Source organism: Phocoena sinus, chromosome 11, assembly GCF_008692025.1.
Source record: "Phocoena sinus isolate mPhoSin1 chromosome 11, mPhoSin1.pri, whole genome shotgun sequence".
Taxonomy (NCBI): Eukaryota; Metazoa; Chordata; class Mammalia; order Artiodactyla; family Phocoenidae; genus Phocoena; species Phocoena sinus.
In genome coordinates, this window is record NC_045773.1 from 33,547,061 (window position 1) to 33,573,325 (window position 26,265).

The 26,265-nt window shown below is 41.9% G+C and overlaps 1 protein-coding gene across 1 annotated transcript in view; it reads left to right on the top strand.

Moving 5' to 3' along the window:
- The window catches only part of ERC2 (ELKS/RAB6-interacting/CAST family member 2), a 1,048,627-nt gene that overhangs the window by 838,290 nt on the left and 184,072 nt on the right, over positions 1-26,265 (top strand). Inside the window, exon 15 of the mRNA XM_032647533.1 lies at positions 9,876-10,010. Within this exon, the coding sequence (XP_032503424.1) occupies positions 9,876-10,010 (135 nt within the window). The remainder of the gene's footprint in view (positions 1-9,875; positions 10,011-26,265) is intronic.

Here is a 26,265-nt window from a genome sequence, read left to right on the forward strand (position 1 = left end):
TATCCCCATATCCCCTCCCTCTTGCGTCTCCCTCCCACCCTCCTTATCCCACCCCTCTAGGTGGTCACAAAGCACGGAGATGATCGCCCTTTGCTATGTGGCTGCTTCCCACTAGCTATCTACTTTACATGTGGTAGTATATGTAAGTCCATGCCACTCTCCCACTTCGTCCCAGCTTACCCTTCCCCTCCCCATGTCCTCAAGTCCATTCTCTATGTCTGTGTCTTTATTCCTGTCCTGCCCCTAGGTTCATCAGAACCATTCTTTTTAGATTCCATATATATGTGTTAGCATACAGTATTTGTTTTTCTTTTTCTGACTTACTTCATTCTGTATGACAGACTCTAGGTCCACCCACCTCACTACAAATAACTCAATTTCATTTCTTTTTATGGCTCAGTAATATTCCATTGTATATCTGTGTGCCACATCTTCTTTAACCATTCATCTGTTGATGGGCATTTAGGTTGCTCCCATGTACTGGCTATTGTAAATAGTGCTGCAATGAACATTGTGGTACATGACTCTTTTTGAATTATGGTTTCCTCAGGGTATGTGCCCAGTAGTAGGATTGCTGGGTCATATGGTAGTTCTGTTTTTAGTTTTTTAAGGAACCTCCTTACTGTTCTTCATAGTGGCTGTACCAATTTACATTCCCACCAACAGTGCAAGAGGGTTCCCTTTTCTCCACACCCTCTCCAGCATTTATTGTTTGTAGATTTTTTGATGATGGCCATTCTGAGTGGTGTGAGGTGATACCTCATTGTAGTTTTGATTTGCATTTCTCTAATTATTAGTGATGTTGAGCAGCTTTTCATGTGCTTCTTGGCCATCTGTATGTCTTCTTTGGAGAAATGTCTCTTTCTCTCTTCTGTCCATTTTTGGATTGGGCTGTTTGTGTTTTTGATATTGAGCTGCATGAGCTGCTTATAAATTTTGGAGATTAATCCTTTGTCAGTTGCTTCATTTGCAAATATTTTCTCCCATTCTGAGGGTTATCTTTTCATCTTGTTTATGGTTTCCTTTCAGCACAGTTTTAGAGTCTGAATTCTAATGTCTGCACACAGCCTTCTCGTTTTTTTTTCCTCCTTTCTTTTCTTTTTTTTCTTCCTTTCTTCCTTCCTTCTTCCCTCCCTCCATCCCTTCCTTTCTTCCTTTTTTCCAGGCCTCCCTTTTTTCTTTCTTATTTTTTTCTTTTTAGTTAAAAATTTGGGATTTGATTTTGAAGATCACTTTCTAAAGAAACTCATAACAGACCATGCACAGAATATGTCCTTAGTTAGTAGGAGAGTCTGGGGTTTTTTCAGAGACCCTCTATTGACTCTCTGAATTGAAACAGTTTAGACTCAACATAAAATATGCCTTGTTTACCCAGGCTCTTCATGCTCTGCATACTGTTACAGTCCTTGAAGAGCTTGTCAGTGACAAGTAAGATAAATGAATGAAGAGGACTTTACAAGTGTTTAAAAGCTAAGTATAGCATGTGCTGTCCACTACTTAATTAAACAGACCTGCACTAAACTAAGTAAGTTTGTGGTGGAAACTTCTAGGCCCTTCCCTTTCTGCAAGACCCCCACCACCTCCAACAGTGCTCAAGATGTTAGAAATTTCTTGGTTGTCTGCAGTTGCTAATGTGTTAGCCTAGGTTTGAAACCATCGTATTGGTTAAAGCATTAAAAATTAGTGTGGATTGTGGATAATGACTTTTGAGTTTATATTAGGGCTTGGTCAGCAATATGGACTCCCTTGGGGCTCGATCAAGATTTTATAATGTGTCTGAGTTTCATCCTTTTCACAGAGAACTTTAAAAAAACAAAAATGAGCTGCTTCTCTCATCAGCTCTGATTGGGGTCAATGTCCAGAGAGTCAGAGCTCATTTCCAACTCAATCTTAATTTTTATAATAAAGGGGTCAGTCTTTATGCATCTGAACAGTAGGGTAGAGTGGTTACTTAGGAAGCTCTGGCATCAAAATCCCAAATCTATCATTTGTATGATCTTGGGTAAGTTTCTTAGTCTTTCTCAGTTTCGTTCTTTCTTTCTAAATACTACCACTGCTATTATTTATTTTACTTTGACTTTCCCTTTTTACCCATGCATTACAAAGGCATTTTTCTCAAACTTATCCCACAATCTCAGCTCACAATATTGTAGCAAAGAAGGCAGATAGAGCTGTCATACTGGTAAGCCTCAGTTTCTTTATCTGTAAAGTGGGGATAATAGCAGCCTCTAGTAGGGCTGATAGTAAGGTCATATGCATTTGAGTTGCTCTTGGTTCTTATGGGCTTCTGCCCCTGTGATAGCAGCTATTAAAGATTTTGAATATACCCCTCCCCGGCAACCTACATCAGAGCATTGGTGTGACTGACTAGAAGAGATGACAACAGCAAAGTGCTGTGCTTGGCACACAGCAAGGGCTAGGAAAGCCTAGTTACTATCACTGATATTCACCGGAGGCTCTGTCTCACAGTGCCAGCCTTCCTTCTGCTACTATTAAGGATACTAATCTCTACATCATTAGAAAAGTACATAGAACTCTTTCTCTGTAAATAATTCTGCCCCCATGGGCTGCACTGGGTGATAGCAGAACAGAGGTGGTGATATTCTCAGCTATAATTGCTGCCCATAACCCTTTGGGGAATTCCTCAGGTTCCTAAGGTGACAGCAGGAAGTACTTTATCAGAATAATCTCCCTCCCTTGCTTTTAGAAGGGAAAAGAAAAGAAAAGAAAAGCTACAAAAAAACGTACAGTAAGGAAGAAGAACAGATCAACATCTCTTCATGTGGAGTTTGGTTCACGCTAAAACATTCTTTCCTCTCTTGCCCATTTTATAGATACAGGAACTGAGGCTCATGGAAAAGTGATTCAGTTTGAGTCACAGAGTGAATATTTGGCAGCAACAGTGTTAGTGCTAGGCCTCTGTTACTTGCCTAAGAAAGTTGAGAGATCTATCTCCCTAGGTGATGAGAAATCTCAGAACTGCCCATGAAAAGGCCTGGTAGTCACGGAAATGTTAGTCCTGTGCAGATCTTAGACTTTTGCTGAGATTCCCATAAAAACAGACACAGAGACAGGGATTTGGTGCAGGTAGTTTATTTGGGAGGTGATCCCAAGAAGCATGGTGAGAAGTGATACAGGGACGTGATAAACATGCAGATAAACATGTATTAATGGGTAGTTTCCCAATGTAGTCAACCAGGGCTGCACCCTGCTGGGGACCTACTGAGAGATTCTGGAACACACCATAGTATGGTCCCACTAAGGGACTGGGGTGCTGGTTAGTTATCCATCACGTCCCTCCCTCATAGATTGAGGGTTTTTCTAAGGGCATGAACTGCCCAGCTCTTCTGTCTGCCCTGTTCCCTGGCGAAACTTGCCCCTGTGATCAGAGAAAGACCTCATGCAGAGAGAGGTGCAGGGGCTTGAGGTGGGAAGATAACAGCACATCCGGGACTGCCCATTCAATCTACAGGTGACCTCCAGGGTGGAACAAGAGGGGATGGGAGGGGCACTGACTTCCCTATAACAATTAAAAATAAAATAAAATAAAGGTACTTAATGAGTAGGTACAAAAATAGCAGCCAAACCGTCCATGGTGACTACTAATTTTCTGTCTATAAATAAGGACTAAGGGAAAACGGCTTCAGCAAAGTTGGGGTGGGGGAGAGTCTCATCAATGTCCTGTTGACTGCAGATGGATGGGAGGAAGGACTGATGAGCTGAAGGGTCAGAAGAGGTCAGAGCAGTTTTCACGGCAGGACTGATGCTGCAGCAGTAGAGTGTGTAGATATTTGTAAATACAAAGATGTCCAGAGCCTGGCCCGTTTTCCCAGAGGTGTCATAGTTTGACATGTGTGAGCATATGGCTATGGCTTTTCTTAACTTCTTTCCAAAATGCCCCAAGCTGGTAAATTCTGAGAAATAAGATAGGAATTATCATCTCAAATATTTTTCCTGCTCTCCCCACATCCAATAAAGGAATGAGGAAAGCACCACCCCAACACACACACACACACACACACACACACACACACACGATGTTTTGGATTCCAGTTCCCCTCATTGACCTGTTTTTCCTCTCATGGCGATTAGAGAGTGAGTTCACCATGGAATCTCCCCAGTCCACTCTTCCTTCTAGCCATGTCCACACCAACTTTCAAATCTTGGCTCAAGGGTCATCTGACCCATGGAGCCTTATTGATGTCACAGCCCTTAGCTAGAGGGGATTTCCCCTGCCTCCAGACACGCACATGTAAACCAAGCCTTTCTCCTTGTTTTTCTTCTCGTATTGTGTTATAGTCCATCCTCTAATTCCTCATATATTTATCTTTGCTTTGTTGCATTCATCTGGCCTGTGACCTTCCCCTTCATACACTACCGTAGGACTCTGGAGTCAGAAACCTGGGTTTAAGTCCTGTTCCTCTGCTCACTAGCTGAGTGATCATGGGCTTGGTTTCCTCAATTGTAAAAGACAGCTCATAAGAATAGCTATCTCAGGATTCAATGAATGCATTCTGCTCAGACCCTTAGCCTGGCACATAATTGTTCTAGTCTTTATGGTTCCAGGAGTTTGGTGAGTGTTGAATGAATTTCTGTGCAATGTCCACAGTAGAAGGCAGATGCCCTTCAGTGATTCTTACTTACTCCCATAAGGTTCCCTAATGCAGCATATTCCCCTAATAGTTTCTTCACCCTCCTGCTTCATTTCGTCCTGCAAGAGTGACCCAAGCATTGGAACCCAGACCCCACTCAGTTATGATTCATTGCCGTGTGGGCCTGGTGGGTGTTCAGGAAATCCCTTTCCTTTTCACTGTTCAGTTGTTGTCTGGTTTTTTCATCTTTAACTCAGAGACAAGAACTGTTGACCTTGCTCTAACTTCACAGAAACATGACCAGTAGAAGAGTTCTGGACTATTTCGGATTTCCCTGGCAGGAAAGAGGGAGAAAGAAAACCTGAGAGAAGAAAGTGTAATTGCTATTGTATGGTATTATCTCCATATCCCATAGCAACAAATCTTATTATATATTTTTTCTTATTTAAACCATAGTCATGAAGGTTTTATTGTTAACTTGATCCAGATGACTGATCAAAGCATAGTTCATTATTGCCACCTTGCTAAAATATTTTTAAAGGCAGTTTTAATGTTACACTTTTATAGCTACATATTGCTGTTAAGCTATTGAGTCTGTTTCTAGTCAATCAAGGATTTTCATTTTGTTTCAAGAGCTCCTTGGATAAACTCTTCAGAAATGTCAAGAGAGATGGAGTGTATGACACCTTTTCACAGATGGTGTTCATCAGGGATTTTAGTTAATGGATACAGTTTCAGTTTTCCATGGTTGACTTTGGGTGCTAATGGAAGTATTCTATAAAGATTCCTGTTCTTCCAAACGCTAGATGATTGGAAGGAAATGAACCCCATAACACTCCCACACTCTTTATTCTTAATGATGTAAGTACCCAAAGGCAGGGAGTACTTCAGTAGGTCCATTTTATTCAAGAACAGCATATTTCTCAAACAAGAACAATTTGACTTTTGTAACAGCTCCGAAACTATACATTTAGCCTGCTCCCTCGCTCCCAAGAACAACAACCACCAAAACCAAATGCACAATAGGGAAGGTTAAACTATCACATGAAGAGTTACATACTCACCTGGCTCGTCATAGATGCTAATTGTGTATTTTTTCCTTTCATCTGTTCCAAAGTGGCCTGTTCATTCCTTCGTACATTTACACATTTATTCCACACACATTTACTTGCTACTTATGTACCAGACTCTGTGCTAGGTGGTGAGTCCAAGGGTAATTCACACCTAGTGCTTCCCTCAAGAGAATTTCAACCTAGTGACAGAGAAAGCCCAGAAAACACGTGACTACTTACCATTCATTGACATAAGTGCTATGATGGAAGCGGGTGGGGGTAGGTACAGCATTCTGGGAGGGGCAGTAGAGGGGCACTTAATCCCTTCTGAGGTGGACTTACGGAAAGTGGTTCTGGAGGTGATGGGGTTGAAGCTAAGACCAGAAGAACTAATGAGTATAAGCCAGGTAAAGGGGGAGAGAATAAAAGGCATGACAGGACCAGAGATCAGCCTGTCCCAGGGCAGGGAGGGGAGGATAGGCAGCCGAGAGGTGAACAGCAGTTACCTCACAAGAGCTTCATAAGCTACGGAGGAGATGGGGCTCTTTCCTGAGGGCAGTGGGGAGCCTCTGAGGAATCTAAAGCCAGGTAGTAACAGAGGTCTGATGTCACTCTTGACTACAGATTGTGTTCAATGCGAGGCAAGAGTGTAGCAGGAGAACTGTTAGGAACCTGTTGCCCCAGAGCAATAAGGTGGCGCCTGGAAGAAAGAGGAAGTAGAAAATGAAATCTGATGAGATTTGTCTCAGCAGTCATGACATAATACAGTAAAACCAATATAACACAGTTACCCAGGGCAAACGTGTCAGGTCAGCAGTTTGGTAAACTCTGAAAAGGAAATAAAAATGGGCTTCAGTGAATTACTAAATGAGGCCATGAGTTGCCAAGTGCAGAGCTGTGGAAAGCTACCTAGTTCCAACTCTGTATTAGCTTTCCCGGGATTTCAGTTATGACTGCCCAGAGGATTTGCTGTCTAAGGCTTTGTGGTGGGCACCTTGTATATCTCTGATGGCCACAGGGATGTGAAGCATCACCTGGTAAACATGTCTGGAAATATTTGAACGAATAGTATCCTTGTTCCAATCCTTCTTTAAATTTTCTGCAGTTTTTCTTCCATCCACCTTTAGGGAATGTTATTCATGGCTTTCTATCCTTCTAGACCATTCTTGGTGTGTTAGGAAACCAATATAATTGTGTGGAGATGAGGATAGGTAGTGTAGATTGAAAAAAATTTTTAAGAGGTCCATTTCCAATTTCACAATTAAATGGGCAGGATTTGGTCAAACTTTTCTACGGAAGGGAAAACTAGCCACCAGCCTGTAAGAAATAGGTCATAGTTTAGGGGACGTGCTACAAGCAAGATAAATAAAAATGGTCTAAAATATCAGGCTAAACTCTCATTTTTCATCTCCATTTCACACTCTTCTCTTCCAGCCCAGACTAATCAAAAGAAGCCTCTTCCGCTCACAATTGCTCTGTGTACATTTCCCCCAGATCTGGTATTCACATGAACAACGTGGTTTATTTATATTTCAGCACCAAATTGGAAAGATGACATCATTCATTTACAGTCTTTATCCCATGACATGCCTATTCTCCAACACCTCATTTCAGCAGACACATTTAGGACTGCATATAGCATCTTGTTTAGCTTGTACATTCTTTTATGGGATACAGTTCAAAGGTAGGGAACTTTAAGCTTGTCGCTGGTAAGAAAATAATCTCATAAAATCACAGGAGCTTCCCCAAAGGATAAGGGCATTATGACGTTTACAATAGCAGAGTTATTATTTGTTCATTTAGGCTTCATCATTCATTCTTGGGCGAGTCCCTTCCTTCTTGACCATAGCAGGTCTTACAGCTCCCTTCAGACTTTTAGAATTCTATTAGAAGAAACAATTCCAGATTTATTAGTTCATGAGTTCAAAAGTATAGGCTCCTGACACTACTGGAATTTTAGGTGTAAATGCTGAATTTCACAATCTGGTGTATAAGAGATTCCCGGATAGGGGAATCTCAGCACTTGGTCGGCAACAGCTCCACTGACCTGCTGTTTCTCATAAGATGTAACTTGTCCATTGGGTCTTCTGACACTTTAAGTGGACAAGTGAAGGATGGAAATGCTATCAGCTGCCAACGGTTGCTGAGATATTTTAATTAGATTTTAGGTGGCTCTTTCCCTCTACTTTTATTGTTTTTATCCATATACACGCATGTTTTTACGTCCACTCTGGGGCCTTTCAAATACCGTACACATTTTAAAAAAATGGAGTGAGTAAATCATGAGACATCCTCTGTCACATAGAATTGCGATGTGAGGTGTTTCCAAAACTTAGCAGAACTGAAGCATTTATGAGAAAGCTATTTCTACCTGTTCGGCTGTTGCCTTTTTTGCTAGCAACACGGCTAAGAGAAAAGCTTAGTGATTGAGAATTGGAAGGCCTGGAAATCTCCATGTTCTATGTCAAGAAAGAGCCTCTGGGGGCTGAAATCTATGCCTTGATTTCCTAGCTATAAATGAAGATAGTAATAATTCCTCCCAGGAAAGTTTTGAGGTTAAGTTAAGATCATACATGAAAAATACTATAAGAGTAGACTGCTAGGTCCAGAATTATTATCAGAGTATTATTTATATTACATAGTAACATTCCAGCTGGCTGGGGGCTCTGCCAGCCTCTGACTTCCAGCTCTCTTAAAGTGCTGATGGCTTGGTGTCATGAGCCACCAGTGGTATTGTTATGGCAACTCATGAGATGTTCTCAACTCTTAGTGACCTTCCCTGGCTAAGGACAGTCATGCAGCTCGCCTCTAGAATGGCAGCGTCCCTCACAATTATGGCCCCTTCTTTCTTTCAGTCACTGGTTGCAACAGCATGCATAATGTTATCTACATCTACTTGGCCCTGTGTTAGATTCTGGAGAGAGGCAGATGAAAGAAACAGCCTCAAGTTTACTGACAAATGGACAGATAAATCGGTGGTTAGAGAGAGGTGGTAAGTAGGAGGCACACGTCACCTGCTCTCAAGGGTGGGGTCAGGAAAAGGCCAGACACAGAAGTTAGAAGCAAGGGAAGGTGGCTGGGGGAGGTGTCACAGGCAAAGGAAACCACGTGTATTAAGAAGGAGAAGTGTCTTCCAGTAAACAACAGCAACAGTAATAGTAATAACAGCATGACTTTTATTTCAAGCCCATTATGTGCCAGAGCCTGGACTGACTTGAAGTCCATCGTATCATTTTCTCCTTAGAACAACCGCAGGGAAGGGGGTACTATTATTCCCATTTTGAAGTTGAGGAAATCGGGGCACAGAAATAGTTAACTCTCAGGAGACCACGGAACCGGCAAGAGGTGGAGCAACACTTGAACCCAGACGGCCTTATCTCCAAACCCACACTTGTAGTCCTACATTTCCTGGCTTTCCGAGCTGGATATTTTTATCTGCCTTTTTCCATGGTCTTTAGGCAGTTTTCTAGATTCTGTGACCCTGTTAGGTCGATTGATCGTTGGTCTCTTTCTTGCCCGACATAATAAAACAATACAATTCTATGGCCCTTGGGGTTTAACTCTGACACCTAGTTGTCTCGTGACAAACATAACAGGGAGTAAAGCTCTTCTCCATCAACTTCGCTTTTTTTTTGCTTAATTTCTTCAAAGAACAATATCAATTAAAATGTCCATCGAGTGCCCTTTCCCTAGAAGTCGTCATGGTAACAAACCATCCCCATCAGTATTTTTGCATTTGGCAGCTTTTAAGTGGATTTCTCGGCCTTGTCTTGCAAGGCCACTGTTTGTCTGTAGTTCTGTGTCTCCATCCAGGCCTTTTCCATCTTTTCATCCAGGGCTTCCCTCTCTTGCTTGCTCTAGAGTGTAGGATGTGACCATTGACAGTATGTGATTGCAGGCTTACTCCGGACCTCTCTGATCGCTTGATAACATAAAAGAAAGCACTTCAGTATGTGTCCATTTATTGCCTTCTAAATCTCGTGGGGGAAGTACACTTATGTCTCTGAATGGAGATCCAGCAACATAGTGGCTTCAAGGATGTGACAAAACCTCTTTCGCCAAAGCTCATGGCATGGTGCATTCTTTGTTAAGTTTCAGTGTAACTAAAAATGAGAACTGTTCCTAAAAAAGGAACAAAGGGAGCCCTATAGGTGCTGTAATTATGCCCTGAGTCTCTTTGGCTGGTCTTCTAGCTCCTGACGGAATCTTCCCTGGTTTTTGTTCTGTGCAGACCCAGAACAGAATGAAGCTGATGGCGGACAACTATGATGAGGACCACCACCACTACCACCACCACCACCATCACCACCACCACCGATCTCCTGGGAGGTCGCAACATTCCAATCACAGGCCCTCTCCTGACCAGGTCAGTTTCATTGCCGCTTACCTCCAAGGCCCCTTTTACCCTTTGGATATTCTAAGATAAAATAAATAATCCTCAAGAAATAATAAACAGCATAAAGTGATACGTTCTTTGAACTGAAACTAATAGCTTTGGTATTTATTTCCATCACTCAAGGAATCTAAATGTTTTCCTTTCTCCTTCCTCTTTAAGGTTTTGTCTGTTCTTGTTTATGTTATGCATTTTCTTTCCTCCTCTCCTTTCTTCTTTCATAGATATGTAGTCTGTTGCTGGCTCAGTATCTAATGGTGGCTTACTTTGGAATGTCTCTTTCAGGGTTTTAAGAGAAAGCACTTTGTTTCCATGAGCTTGGCAATCAGAGAAGCCTTGAGCTTGGTGAGAACAGTCCTAGAAAATTCCTTAGTGATGCAAATTAAAAGTGGGGTAAAACAACATGAAAAGAAATCAGTTTTGCTTCATTTTAGCCAGTGAAGTCAAGGGGTCTAGTTTATTTGATTTGGACCCTATCTTCTCCCTTAACTAAGTAAAGAAGTGAAGAGATGGATTGACAAAAACACAGCCCTCCTGTGGTTTTCAACGATATTCACACTCACCCGCCACATGCAAAAACTATTTATGTTTAGCATTAATACTCTTGAAGGTAAACTTTGTGGAAATTATGAAGTTAAATGCAAACTAGCAGGATAATATAATCAATATTGACAGTAATTCCTCCTTTATTGTACTATGACCTTTTTTTAAAGTAGTTTAACGTATACAATAAGTTTTAAGAGGGATGGGGTCATAGGTAATGGAATGGAATCATCTGGGTAAATGTGAATGCCTTTGTTCTGTATTTCTAAATATGTGAGGGAAGGGTTTATTTGAGTTACCTGTGTGAGGAGGGGTTTACCTGTTTGTTGGAGGAAGGGGTGCTTATTGTACTCCTAAAATTTTTTTTCAGGTGGCTCTGTTTCCTTTTTACCTCCTGTCACTCCATCCCATAGGAGAAGTTAAGATTCCAAGTCTCCAAGGTGTTTTCCCAGTAGTACAACTCCAGGGGGCATCATTTATATAGTACACAACGTAAAATATACCCCCTGGAGCTGTGCAGTGAGGTAGCTCCAATCGGAGGGCTCCCCGCCCCCAGCTTGGCCCTATCCTTGTACTGGGAAACATTTGCCCTCAGAGACCTCAACCCTGGAGAAGATGTCCACATAGGACATCTTAGTTTCTGAAGCCAAGTGCAGAAAGGCACTGGTTTATGTCATTAGCTCTCAAAAATGGTTCTCAGTTTGGAGATCAGCAAAATGGAGAGAGAGATTAATTTTATGTCATTATCTCATATGTCTGTGGTTTGGGTCTGATTTGGTTTTATTTATTCAGTTCTCATCCCTCACAACCACCACCACCTCCCCACACTCACCTGCCCCAGTGTACCTGGCATCCTGCTAACTAATTCATTCTCACTCTTGATCCCTGCCCTTTGCTCCTTGACCTTCTGCCGTGAGGTGTAAGTGTAAGGCTTTATTGGTGCTAGAAGGCCATCCTGGAATTTCCCCCAGAGAAACAGGAACACAGAGCACTATAGGGACGGAAAGAAGGTTTGGAGGCAAATTGGGGAAGTGGTTTGCACAAGAACCTGCTGAGATAACCGTCTTGTTTCATCACGGAGACACATACACTAATGTGTCCTGCTAGAAACACGGCACCAGTTTCAAATTTACCGTCCTTGTGAGTGATATTTTTTACAAAAGTTAGTCTCCGGATACCTTTCCAGAGATCTTTAATTATTAGACTAGAGTACTTGCCTGTCTGGTTGACCCTCTTTAAGTTTGTCCTACAGACACTAGAGGTTGTCATGGGGCAGAAATAATTGCTCAGGGATGGTGCCCTCCACAGAAGAATTAGGCATTCCTTGAGGGAATGTCTGACTAACATACGTGGTCAGGACCTCTGGTACACGTTTCTCATTGGCACTGTTAGGAAGGTGGTGATGACGCTCCACCTTCACATTCTCCATCTCAGTAACTACTCTAAGCAAACCATGAACATAGAGGCAGAGAGCCTCATCCTTTCTACAGATGAAAAATCCAGGCCCTGAGAGGAGGGGGTCCTCCACTGACTAGAGTCCTGCTGCTGGGTCTTTGCTCATTCAGCCGATACTTGGAGCACATGTTCCACGCCGGCCACTTTGCTGGGCTTGGGGAAGAGGATGATGGGTAACACCCCTGCATGCAAGGGGTTTGCTGTCTGGTTTAGGGCAAAAGTCTGATGTCTCATTCAGTTCTGTTCAGGATCTTGTCAATCAGAACGAGACAGATAACAGGTAGTTTTAACTTAATTAGGGGGCCCATGACTTAGGAACTGCAGTGGGGTTCACTGTGAAAGTGCAATACCCTTAATCGGAAGGGTAGCTTTGTGGTTTTAAACTGGAGTCAGCTAGGCTGTAAAGTTCCCTTGGTGCACTTTTTCAATCAGAGAAGGAGGCTTAAGTTAGGAGCCCTGGCAGGAATAGGTTGACTCCAATGATGGAGATGGCAAGATCCCCTGGGCTTGTTGCCCTTTCTGACTAGGTATTCCAGGTCTTGGACAGTGATGCCTTCCCCTGTATGGGATTTTGAGATTTATATTCACCAACTCATCTATCAATATATGCATTGTTATAAATCTAAGTAAGTCCCAGACTGTAACAGTTATTGAATGGCTGGGAAGTCTTCCCCAGTTGATTGTAAAAGCTACACATAATTGTGTAAGTATATATATTAATATGTATGGAGTGGAACTACTTCTTTGGAGAAAGTGACAGCTTTATATCAGTGTGTGACAACATTAGAGTCTGAATAATGGATTGATTTGGATGAGATTTAAATTAAACGCTCTTGATGTTAATTGAACTGACTTAAAGGGGAAAGGTCTCTTCCAGGGATTCCTGATTCCCTTCCCATGAATCTTCCAGCCCTGACCTTCTGTGGCCATGAGGGCTGACCATCTGTATCTTCTAGAAGAGGGGCTACAAAATGTTGACATTGCCTTTTGAGCTTTATTAGAGGTCAGATACATGTGAAATGAAGAAAATATAAAAAAGCAGCCACTTTTCTACTTTTCCAGAGAAACTCATTTTTCCTTAGGAAAATTCAATTTAAGTATTGCAGGTACTTTCAGAGTTAGATTCTTTTTCCATTTCTTCCCTATCCCTCTCTCCTTTACTATGATTTTGCTTTCTCGGGAGAAACTGAATCCAAGGGTTATAAGTCTAGACTGGGATTTCCCAAAGTAACGTTTGGAACATTAGTCCCATGAGGAAAGTCTTGAAATAAAGATTTGGTGGGCAAAGAATTTTGGGAAAGTGCTGTGTATTATAACACGATCTTGGAGAGTCTTGGTACAATTAACAGATCAAAGGATCTATAAAGCCATATAAGAAAGAAAGCTCTCCAATTTTATTTAACCCAGCATTTCCCAGATTTATTTGATCATGGAATCTTTTTTCTTCTTTTCTAGTAACATCTGTGCTCTGAGAAATACTGTTCTCAGAGTATCAGGTGAAGAAAGAGACTACCCAGTTTAAAACAGGGCTGATCCAGTTTCCGTCAGTGTTTTTCACCAGAAGGTGAAGTTTCAAGGCAGATTTTCCTTATGCTTTGCATAGGCAGAAAATGAGAGTGTTCGTTTCTTAGGATAACTTTTCTTCAGACTCTAACATCTGAGAATGAGGTTATCCCACCAAAAAAAATCAATAGCTTGGAATTAAGGGAGCCATTACAAGAATGAGGACCAGGAAAATAAGGCTCATCATAAATACATGGCCCTTCAGAGATTGAAAATGAGCGTCATAAGGGGAAGAGAATATGGGAGAACGTGTAAGAGAGGTCAGTGGGGTGTGGCAGTCCAACAGCCTAGACCCCTACCCAAGAAAGGAACAGTTAATATTTGGGTGGCCTGTGACCCCCAGGACAGCCATAGTCGTTGAATATGTTCAAGCCGAACATTCAGAGAAACACCAGTAATGCCTTAGGAAATCCTTCAACCAAGAAGCAGCCACAGAGGCAGACAACAAATATTTCCCATGACAACAAGCTACTGGTGAGGCTTTGAGAAAATAATTAAGACCAAGACTAAATAGTACATGCTGGAGACACATTAGTGATTTTATTTATTGAAGTTACCGAGCCTGACTGATTTAGAAAAGCTCAGTGGAAACGCAACTTCTCCTAAATGCCCTCTGTACCTGTCATTGTCACTTTCTGTCATTTTCTTTAAGTAGCGTCTTTCCTTGTCTTACATGATGCCAAGATTTTTTACTTATTTTTCTAGGCATCGTATGCTTTTCATAGCACATTTCATTAATCTCCTTCCAGTGGCTCCCAGGTATGGACTAATAACCCCATGGATAAGAAAAAAGTATGGCGTCAGGGTGAACACCACACTTCAGCCAACTCAAAATGCCAGGCTTGTTCAGACTGCCCTTTGGCTTGCAGGACTCACACTTCTGTCCTTGGGTCTTGAGTGGGATGTTGGGTCTTTAAGGACCTGGATCTTACTGCTTTTTTTTGTGTGCAAAATGCACCTCCGTTGGTAAAGCATTCTGCCATTCTGATTCTAATTTGTGGGGGCCTAACTGGCCAAAACGTAAACATTCTTTTTGGACTGGAAACCCCAGAATATATGGCCACTTTCCAAGCCTAGAACTTGCCTCTCCTCTCTCTCCCTCCTTCTTTGAATGGAAATTCTCACTCACAGGGGCTGGAAAGATCAAGGCATTTTGACCACCTTGAAGACTTTCAGATCCCAATTGAAATTTAAATTTCACATTTTACTTATAGAAATCTTACTTCCAAAGGAGGGCTGCGGAGTCCAGGAGCATGGAGGCATAAGACTTAATAAATTGATTAAGGAAATTTGGGGCCATATCTTATGTCATATTCATACTCTTGGTTACATATTGCAAAGCACAGTCACACTTGTCTGGCCCACAGTAGGCACTTGATAAATGTCTGTTGAATGAGTTGTTCTCGTACTACCTTTGGGAAATAGGGCAGATGGTAGTATCCCCATTGTACAGATAAAGACACTGGAGCTTAGAGAGGCTGTTAATTTTTCAGAGTCACACACCTGAAAATCAACAGGCCCAAGAGAAGGGCCTGAGTCTCTGAGTGCTGTACCCTGGGGGCAAACCTCCTTGGATGTCAGTCTGGATATATTTATGCAACCACATGTATTAAATATGGTTGCATGGCTACAATATTGATTTCCTCTAGAATGCAAATGTGTGTTTTCCCTTTCCTGTCCAACTGTAGCAGATTTTCTCTTATTTTGATTTATTTTCCAAATTTGAATTAAAATGTCATCCCATCAGTTCTCCTCCCATTTGCCCCAGCCTTCATCGACATTATTTCCATTCTTCTGTTTGTGACCATTCACTTCTTTCTCCCCCATTTCCCCTTGCCCTTTTACTCTTCTCTCTTCCTGCTGTCACTGTGCCAGTGAAAATGTGGCCTCTTACAACTCTCCCACTTCCCTAGAGTCACAAGAGTGAGATCCTCAAGGAGTAGAGAGCCTGGCACAGAGAAGGAGGGGAATTGCTCTAGGTTACAGCAGGCCCTTGGCAGTGGATTGCCAGGACCCACATTCTGTTGCTTACTCACTCATGGGCCTCTGTACACACAAGGCCTGGGACAAGTCAGGCCCCCAGAGCAGAGTAGAGGATGCTTCACTTGGCCCAGGGCTGCCATCAGATCAGCCAGGGCTATTGGAGTACTTTCAGATAGTGACCTTATTGTGGCAGAAGCTGGGTTTTCTATTTTGCATCCTCAGCTTTAGGGTGTCTCCTCTGCTAATCTATTCCTAGAAATTTGATTGCCCTAATCCTAAATATTACCCACTCCACTCGGCAATTTCCAGAATCTGCCTGCAGATGTAAATAGTGATCTTTGGTCCATTCTCTGTTGCTCCTGTTTACTGTGTGGTCCCAGCATGTGTTGGCTCTCAGCTGAAACATGAGTTTGTACCACTGGACACATTTCAGAGCACTGAATGTCCACTTTCATTTTCTGCTGAAAACTCCTGTAGAATTCTGCTTGAGACACATGTTATTTTCCCATAAGCCATCAAATAACTTGTTCACCAGAGAACCCAGACCTAGGTTTGGCTTTCTTTTCAAACTAGTGGTCATGAGAGAGATATACAGATCGTATTTTAAGATATAATGAAATTATCCCAGTGATTCTTGCCATGCTGACTGCACCTATGCTCTCTTCAAAGAGGCTGCAACGCTCGCTAGGTTGGTTTTGAGATTTCTGGTCTCAGAACGTGTCCCCTCTACCCTCTTCTTTCAGGCAGAAAAGCCATAAGGTAGAGTTAGTTCTGAAAATAAAGACAAGGTTCCTGCTCTCTCTCCTTCCCACCTCTGTCCATGCTGCATACTCCTGAGCTCCCAGATTGAATTAGCCAGTGTCCTGCAGAGCATTCGCATAGGAGGGGAACTTCCAGCCATCAGGTCCTCAGGGAGGTGTGGCTGGAGGCAGGTGACATTTCCAAGCCCCATGTGTTTCTTGGCCCCAGATCTGTCTTGTAACCGCACCCACCCCCCTGCTTTTCTCTTCTTCCTCTTCCTCTTCCTCCCAGGGCCTTGAACTTTATGTTTGGTTAACAGGAGTTGGTGGAGTCTCACTGTCCCCCCAGAGAAGGAATAGTCACAGCATTTCCTCCCTGGGCCCTGTTACTTCTCAGAAAGCCAACTCAAGGCCCTGGGATTCCCCACTTGCCCTCTCTGTGAAATGCTGGTTGGGATTCTGTGATTGATGCCCTGCTTTCCTTGCACTTTCACCAACAGATTAGCCAAAGTGCAGCCCTTTGAATTCTAACAAACAGACGAGGGGTTTAACTTGCTCCATTGCCCCCCAGAAGATGGATTCTGTATATGGAGTTGTTATTCCTAGCTTTTGCTTAGGGAAGGAAAAAAAAAGAATTTATTTTATGTTTTGAGGTTAAATGAATGTGGGATAAATGTATACATAGTGTCCTGTGTGTATATATGTATGTATAGCTATATGTCAGACGAACTGAGGACTTTTCCACATATGGAAGAATTTCTCAAGATCATGTTTAACTAGAAATTTCTCTCCCTAACTTCCCCTGAGTGCGTGTTTGAATATACATTGTATATACATATATGTATGTGTATGTAAATACATTTTCATGTTTCCTACATAGAAGAAAAATTAACTACCACATATCAGAACTTACTATAGTTTCAGAACAAACAAAAAAATTTTTGTTCCCCATGACAGTAACCTAATAAGAAAAGTTACATGTCTTAGGGTTTTAATATCAGTTTCCCATCCAAGCTAGTATGTCTGAAGCTTGACTGAACAAGAGACGATAGAGGTTTTTTGCATTGCAAATCTAATTTCATGGACCACCTCTTGGAAGAAGCCTTTGGGTTTTGGCTTCGAGTAGGGATGAAGCCTTCAAATTCAAAAACCCATGAAGAAACCTCTTGTTGGGCTGATGTTTATTGGATGGGATAAGGGTTCAGAGATTTCAACTGTTCCCACTCTTGGGCCAGTCCTCTGAGAATTGGAGTCAAAGATATCCTGGAATGCAGTTTGAATTAAATCTTGTGAGCCACTTGCCTCTTTTCTTTTTGTAAACAATAAATTAATTTTCAAAAATCAAAATATAATTGACCTTTACCATTGTATTCATTTTAGTTATACAACATAATGATTTGATATACGGTTATATTGTGAAATGATTACCAGAATAAGTTTAGTTAACATCCTTCAGCACACATAGTTGCGAATTTTTTTTTCTTGTGCTCACTTGCCCCTTTTCTGATGCTCCTTTTATCACAAGTAGATTGGAAGATGCTGTATTTAAAACTCAACAGATTTTTTTTTTTTAAGTACATGAAGTAGAAAGATAGCTCAGATGTCGTTTTTTTTCTTTCTCCCTCAAAGACTAACAGAAATCCCCAAAGCTACTAAAACACGAACCAGAGGAATATGTGATTTCTCACCATTGGGAAATAAAGGTGACAGTTTATTTGTTTGCTTGTTTTTAAGAGCAGAAGCTCTGGAATGACCCTGTCGTGGCTGTCTGTGAGGCCACAGGTAAGGAAGGAAATGAGGACAAGTGTCTGAACTGTTGAGGGAGGTATTTAACTGCTCCTTCCTCTACTAGCAGTTACGTGCTCACCCAACCATTACAGCCACAGGAGAGGAAGGGGGCGGGGCTGATACAGCCCTTAGGCAGCTGGCTTTGCAGATGAGCAGGTTATTGCCAAAGCTCTTTAATCTGGGTGTGATGTTAATTCCTTACATGTAAGCACATGAGGGCACGATTTGATAAACCCTGCCAGGTAGGTAGGGTCTTCATGTCTGGGAAAAAGGCAGGGCTGCTTAATGCATCAGGATCCTACTCTTAGAAAAGGATTTTTCCTCAAAGGAGATTTGAGCCTGTTTCAGTCTTACTCTATTTCGGGTAGAGTTGTTTTTCTCCCTTTTCCCTGATTCCTCTTAGTTTTAAACCTTGTTTGCAGTATTAGGGTTTCATTAAGAGATTTGTTGCAGCGTCTTTTGAGTCAGCAGGGGTTTTCAGACACAGTCTACCCTCCCCAGCTCGTAGACGTAACTCATCTCGGCAACGTGGAAGCATTGATTCCTTTTCAACTTGCTGCTTTAATCCAGTCACATTAGTCTAAGAGGCAGCTCTTCAGCTCCCCCTTTGAAAGGGGGTGGCCAACCTTGAAAGGTCTGGAAGCAGGGAAATCCATTTTCTATTGCTAAACACCGATGCTTCTCCTTTTTTCTTGAACTGATGTAATAAGGATAGTGTTGGTCTTCCATACCCCAGGCACTTGCAGCACTCAGGAGATAAGGAACCACAGAAAAGGGAATTGGAAACATTCTTTAAACATATACTGCACACACACAGATTCTGAAAACTACCTTATTTATGGAACAGTAGCATTTTAAAAATTGTTTCAGCATCTATATATTAATGAACTGAATAAACCCTAGCTTTGAACAGCCCAGAGATGTTAAAATAACTAAGGATAGTTTAATACACTATCACATCCTTTTTACATACAGCCTTTTGCCTTTGGTCTTAGGGCAGTATCAAATAATGTGTTATAATAGTGACAAACTATCAAATGCTACCAACAGGGATGGTGTGCCCAGTTATATTTGTATACGTCTGTAATGTCTACAAGGTAGTTTAATTTACATTCTCCAGTTTAATTCACACAGCAACCCTATGAAGTGTCAGGGTCTTCTGATCCCATCTTCTTTTTGAGGCAACTGAGGAAGTGAAAAGTCAAGAGGCTAGGCGAGTTGGTTGCCCACCAGCCAGGAAACAGCAGAACCAGAATCTTGTTAAAAAACACAGTTTTCACTGTTTAACAAAGCCAAGCGTTAATGACTGATGGATGAGGGAGTGAAAATAAAGCCTGTCTCCACCCCACCCCTTTTTTTTGGCTATCTAGCAGTGGGTCAGCTTTTAGCAGATGTTGACTTTGGGCTCCAAAAAACTATTGTTGGCCAAAGTACAGCCTTCCAGCATTTCCATCTTCAGCTGGGTATCTTGTATCTTTCAGCTGGGAGAGCTGGCACCACGCACTAGAGATTGGTTTGTTAGAATTACTTGTGCTTGAAGGAAATAGAAAACTAGTTTCTTCAAGTCACCCTGTAATGATAGTCCAAAAAATTGAGAAAGATGCCACATTAGAAGTGAAGGAGAATGCCCCACAAGCTTCTCTAATATTCTCCATGGCTTGGCAAAGAAGACTGAGGTGGCTGCCTGCCTCAGGGGGTCCCTGTGAGGTGGACTTGCCGAAAACCTACCAGGCTGCACCGGCTTGCAGCCTCTGCCTCTCCCTTGAGAAACAAGCGCATGTGTCTTTTAAAATATCTTTTTAAAAGATATCATTTTTTAAATGTCTTTTAAAATGGGATATCATCCATCATGTTGCCCCTTAGCCAGTGCCGTTCAGCTTTCTCCAACTCAGGTTAGAAGAATAGATCAGGGGTGCCGCTAGTACAATGAGAAGGGGACGGAACCATTCTGGGGAGAAACAAGTAAACGCGATCTTGGCAGCCCTAAGGAACTCTGGAATCCAGGCGGCCTTCTCTCTCAGTGGAGTGGAGTCATTCAGAAAAGCAAGGACCTATCCTTACATACTTACTCATTTGAAAATACATGTTAAATTCCCACATATGCTGTGAGGCAGTGTGAAGGGAGTGGAGGTGCTGCCTTTTCCCTCAGGGACCTTGAAATTTCCTGGGATGCTGCTATGCCCTGTCAGGGACAGCTGCTGTGTGCATGGGAGGTTCTCTTTCTTCCAAGAGCCAGAGAGACGCCACCTAAGTTGTACCATCCAGCTCCAGCCAGGACCTTCAACAGCTTGCAAAAGGGCAGTGCAGAGTCCTAAGGACTTCAGAGCTGAGCTAAGCAGAACCATCAGATGTTTTCTGGGGCCAAAATGAGGCTTCTTTCTGTGGCTTCAAAGTTCACATGTCAGGACAGTGTACCTTTGTGGTCAGACAGGCTGAAATTTGATCCCGGCTCCACAGCTCCTGGCCAGGTGTCCTTTAGCAAGCTACCTCATCTTTCTCCCTGAGCCTGCCTTTCCTTGTCTGCACAAGGAGCCTCCCCATAACTGTGTGTTGGTGAGACTTAGTGAAGAAACGTGGAAAGCCATCACACTCTCTCTAACCTGGAGCTGGTGCTAATACCCACTGGCTGATTTCTAGCCCAGGTCAGAAATAAATTAACATTTATATTTAAACAGAGCACAAAGCAGCTATCTGAATCTAGATAGGACTTTTCTATTCTTTGGGAGAACTTGTCTGCAAATGGGTCACACAGGCTGTAACAAATACAAATCATGTAAGAGTTTACAGCCATTCCTGACCTTATCACCTGAACAGAGACATCCATTTATGGGCTAAGCATTCTAGGAGGCAGGAGACGTGGAAGACACAAATGGGAGGTTTCCAGAGGGAAGGTTTGGACTTGACCCTGGGAGAAAGCACATTAGTGCCCTGACAAGGCTCGAGGCTTGAGGCTCAATACCCTTGTTGCCAGGTTCGCGCCCACTGCTTTCCTTTACACATGCTTTCTTTTGCCAATTCTGGCCAAGCCTGCAGTTTGGAAATGCCAAGAGGAGCTGCTTTGCTCGAACCCGGGCACAGAGCACATCATAAATCCTGCTCTATGGTCCTGCCTTTGTGGCTCGCGTGGCCAAAGTTTGCAGAGTCCTGGGGCTTGAAGTTTGCAGAAAGTGTCAGAGAAGCCATGAACTGTAGTAGGAGTAGGGGTGGGTCTGGTGACTGTCCACGCCACACCCTGTAAGTAACCAGGACAGTCTCCCTGCGTTTTCCACAAGGAGGCCAGGTTGCACTTCCTGCAGAGACAGCTGGCTGAATTCTTACAGAGGCAGTAGGCGGATTTGAAAGTGACGCTTCCATAATTTCATTCTCATTTCCATCTAGGACAAGTGTGACAGTAAGGTCCCCATTAGGAACCTAGTCCTTCAATTTCAGGAAAAAAGCCAGCTATCAACTCAAAGAAAATTGCAGATGTTTAAAAAAAAAAAATCCTGTGATGGGCCAGGGCTTGCCTGCTGGCTATATCTAATACTTCAAAATAAAGACCAATTAAAGGTTTACACTGGGCCGTTTATCATGTCATATTATGGAGTTCCTTCCCAGACCTTCTTTGCTGGGGCTAATAAATGTCCCCCATAATGGCAAGTCTCCTGTCTTGTCAGTGATGACTCAGTCACTTTGCCCTTAGATCTTGTCATCAACATAGCCCCGTGAGCAGCCCATCCGGTGAGGGATTTTGTTTTATCTCAGTATTTAGAGAACCCTATTAGAGCATAGCATCTGGGACTGCAGGATTTCCATCATGGCTTCATATCATCTCTGGAGCCATAGATACATCCTGAGTTTGTTTGATAGTTAAGCCTCTCCCCTCATCAATACCTGCTGTGTTTTGTGGTCACTATGCTCTGGGCTTCAGCCCACCTTGGATGTTCTATCCCCAGATGCTGTGGACAAAAGCAGGCGGATGACGGATGGACTAGAGAGGCTTTCTTCCCAGCCAGACATTTTGGCAACTCCTGGCATAGCAATCACTCCCAGAGAACACACAAGGGAGCAAACACCAGGCAACATCCAGAAACCCGACTGCAAAGTCGATTTGAAAACAGAAAAACAAGGGAAGGAAACAGACTCTCCCAGGCCTGATAGATACATTTTAAAACTCCAAGAATTTCTAAATAACTTGGCATAAATTTAGGGATCAAGTGACATTTATCTGTTTCTTATTTTTTGGTCCCCAGATTTACATTTCTGTGCAGTAAGGTTCCTGAGCAAATTAACATTTGCATACAAAGATGCAGGCAGTGCAGGAGTCAAACAGCTGCGAACGTTTGGAAATGCTTGGAGCTCCGTCTCTGATTAGCTCCTGCATTTTTGTTTTTATTCCCCAAGCGGACACTCACTCTGACCCAGATCACTTGGTGATTAGGGTCAATTCATGTTTAAGCTTTGAAGATTAGAGAGACCAGAAATGGCCACCACTTCCCTTTCTATTTTCTTTTAAAAACTTTAAACTTTAGAAACTAAAACCTTGAAAGAAATGCATAATATTCTGAGTTCACTGAAGGAATTTATCCACATTTCTGCCATGTTAAATGTTAGCAAAGTTTATATTGGACTGTCATATTTCTTTATTTTATTCACCAGCATATAAGATGTCGATCTCAACATCTGGCTTTTAATAACCCTCGACATCTGGGAGCTCCTTTTTATTCCTATGGTGGATGAGGCACAGTAGTGATATTGGCAGTGTATATTTTCGAGCTACAACTCCTGTCTGCTTCAATCATAATTAATTACTACTTTTTAATATATTTAATTTGCTAAAAGTGATTTGCATTAGACCACATTTCACTGTTAAGAAAATAGTGGTAGATTTTGGTGGCAATGGCTTTCTTTCCTGTTTCTTTCTTCTTTTTTAAAATTTAAAACATCTATGAATGGATTTGAAACAAACTGAATCTATACATGCTGTTGGGTTTTAAATACAAAATGAAATAAGCTGCTCTGCAAGGAGAGTGATTTTACAGCCATTTAGAAGCAGTCAGCAGGGGCTGTGGGCTGCATTTTAGGGAAAACCTTCTATTTTGTTCTGTGACTCTGAGCCTGGAGTTTTCCTGTAGCTGTGACTTTGGGGGTCAGGAACCTTATAATGAAGGCTAGGACCTCCATCCAGAGAAATATACTTACACACATACCTACAACATTCTGCATTGAATTACAAGGGGTTGCTAGACCCTTTGAAATCCATTTGTGGATGCCTGAGGGTCCCATGCTGTAGACTTTCCTTCTTAATTAGCATAAAAAAGGACATCAACTTTGCTTTTCTCCAGGAACTGAGAGGAAGTTTAATGAATGTAAAAATCCGTATTTCTCAAGTTATGTAGGGAAAAGGGAAGTTTATTGCCAGGAGCAATGACTAGACTGTGTAGTGATAAATAAACACAGGTAAATTTTACATGAGAAGACCCAGCTAAGATGATCAATTGTACCTTATTTTTTGCCAGAATATTACCATCCGAACTGTCAGTACAAATTCATACTGAGTTGTCCAATTCAGACTCTGTGCAAATCACTTGATTGACGCAAATCAGTGGGGCATTGTTAATTTTTTGTGGGCCACAGACCCTTCTGGCAGTCTGGTGAACTCTTTTTATCAGAATAATATTTTAAAATGCACAAAATAAAATTTACAGAAATATAAAGGGAAGAAATTATCTGAAAACTCATTTCAAAGACCACAGATTTAAATTCTTGAGTAGATGAAAATTATCTTGACCTGTCGGCAATATTAGGTTGAACTGTATGAAATTGCTGTTTTCTAGATCAAAAATGGTCAAATATAGACATTTTCATATTATTCAACCTAACATTACAACAACTTAAGCAATAAGGATACATATGATGTGAAAATGTTCCAAGTTATTGTTTTTCCTGTTCCAGGTTTTCAAAACAAAAAGCAAATCATGGGAAAACCTGGTTTCATCAGGGATTTGTTAAAAGACACAGCTCCCAAATTATGTGTGAGACCAGGATATGAACCACTGCTGAGTGGTTTGTTTCTACACTTTGTTTCTATCCTTGCAGTAAACGATGAGGATTCTTGTTCAAAACAGGACCTTGTGTTGGTCGATATACTTCTGTCTTCAAAGATTCAATTTCCCTACCTATCGGCTTCTTCACTAAGCGAGGAAAATGGCCTGAACCATTCTGGAAACGTTTTCAACAAGAATTCAGACCAAATAAGTTTCCATTTATCCACAGTTGGACACAATTTTAAGTTAAACAAAACTTCCTTTCTACAAGCATTTTACTGAATTGAAAGTTTACTCTCTTTGCTTTGAAACTTATTTGATTGCAATTGTATAATCATTCCATGCAAATGTATAATCATTCCATGGCGGGCACATCCTCTTTTATGCTGAGAGCAAAATAGAACCTGGCAAATCAAGAAGATCACAGCATGTTTGAGCCTTTGTGAAATAACCAATGTGAATTATCGCATGCTACAAGAGTTTGTTCCACCCAAGTCGATGGAGTTGTTTTTTTTTTTTTTAATTCTTCTTCAGCCTTTATTGATACTTGAAGCTTAAGAGAAATTAAGGGTATTTGGTTACTATAATTACTTCTCTGCTTACTTAAAAGGTTTAATCTACTCCTTAGGCATATGCAATTCAGATTGCATGCTTTCCAAAAAAATAATCATCTGCTAATGTAGACTAATTTTAATCTTCTAATCCAATCTTGACACAGACTCAGAGCTAGTTGGGTGGAATGTTTTTGTGTAGGGGTTGCCATAGATACAAAACTCAGTTATGTATTTGACAAGTCAGTGATGTGGCACTTAAGTTACTGTGGATTTTTTTTTCCCTTGCTCTTTAAGATTAAAAAACAAAGTGAAGATCAGTGTGCCTTTGTAGTGCATCACAGTGTAACTAACCTTCTCTTCTTTCATTCCGGTGTTCCCCTCCTCTCCGTGCACCTCCTTACCCTGGGCCGGCCGCAGGATGACGAGGAGGGCATATGGGCATAGCCGGGCCTGTAAACCAAAGTTCCAGTTTTGTTTTGAGGGGTGAGAAACCATCTTTTATATCATTTTTCTTTTAAAAATTGCATTCTAGTGTGGTATGGTGTGTGTGCTCAGTTGTGTTGGCTGATGTCCGTGCGTGTGCCCTATGTTTGCTTCTGTGTTTTGTGACCACCCCCAAGAGCCCCCTTCTTCCTGCGCCCCCTCCCTGCAACCACGTGGTTGTGCTGCCTTGTTGGGGCTGGGTTGAGCACGAGTCGAATGCTTCTATGTTATTTAAAATGTAAACTGTGCCCTCGTCAGGATTTATCCACACTTTTTAAGGCATGATTGTGGACTCAGAAATTGTCACGATTCTCCAGTCGTGGTTTTCAGCCAACTGCTTGCTTTTACCAGATATGCCAGTGTGGTGTGACTCTCATGTCCTTCTGGTTGTACCACATGTTTCTCAAGGAATAAGGGAAATAAAACTGTTTATCTTCATGGAGCTGAAACTATCATCTCTAAGAAGCCCATTTAATGGATTGTACTCTCTTCTATGGCAGTTCTGAAGAAAACACAAGGATCAAGGCATAGTAATGGTGAATGGGTAACTGTAGCTCTTTAAGTGAATCAGGATAGAAATATTAATATTGGCAGGTCTCATGAGTGGTATTACATCTGTTGTTTTTTGACAATTGAGCTTCTGTGGAGTTTTGCATTGTGTTTCATGCATTGAACTTTTCAGAGAGTTTTGCTCTTTTAAAGGCTGATTTTTAGCTATTAAGAACCCACTCTTTATTTCTGGGCTATCTGCATTATAATTGAATAGTGGTGTGTGTCATTGCTATGTGTTATAAAATGGAACACTGAACTCTAGGGACTTTTGCTACTGGGAATCACATCTCTTCAGGATACTGCAGGCTGTACAACACCAAGTCGCAACACTCTGGAGTTGAATATACATATGGCGATGTAGAATATGCTGTTGAAGTTGGTGACATTGTATATGCCATTGTGTTCAGAACAAGAAATGTGGTAGATTGTGTGCCACAGTCAAAAAGTACTCAATGTGCCGTTCTTTTTCTGGGACAAACGTGAAATGTCCCAGGTCTGAGATTAGAGAGGCAGTTCTTTGGGATGTAACTCAACAGGTGTG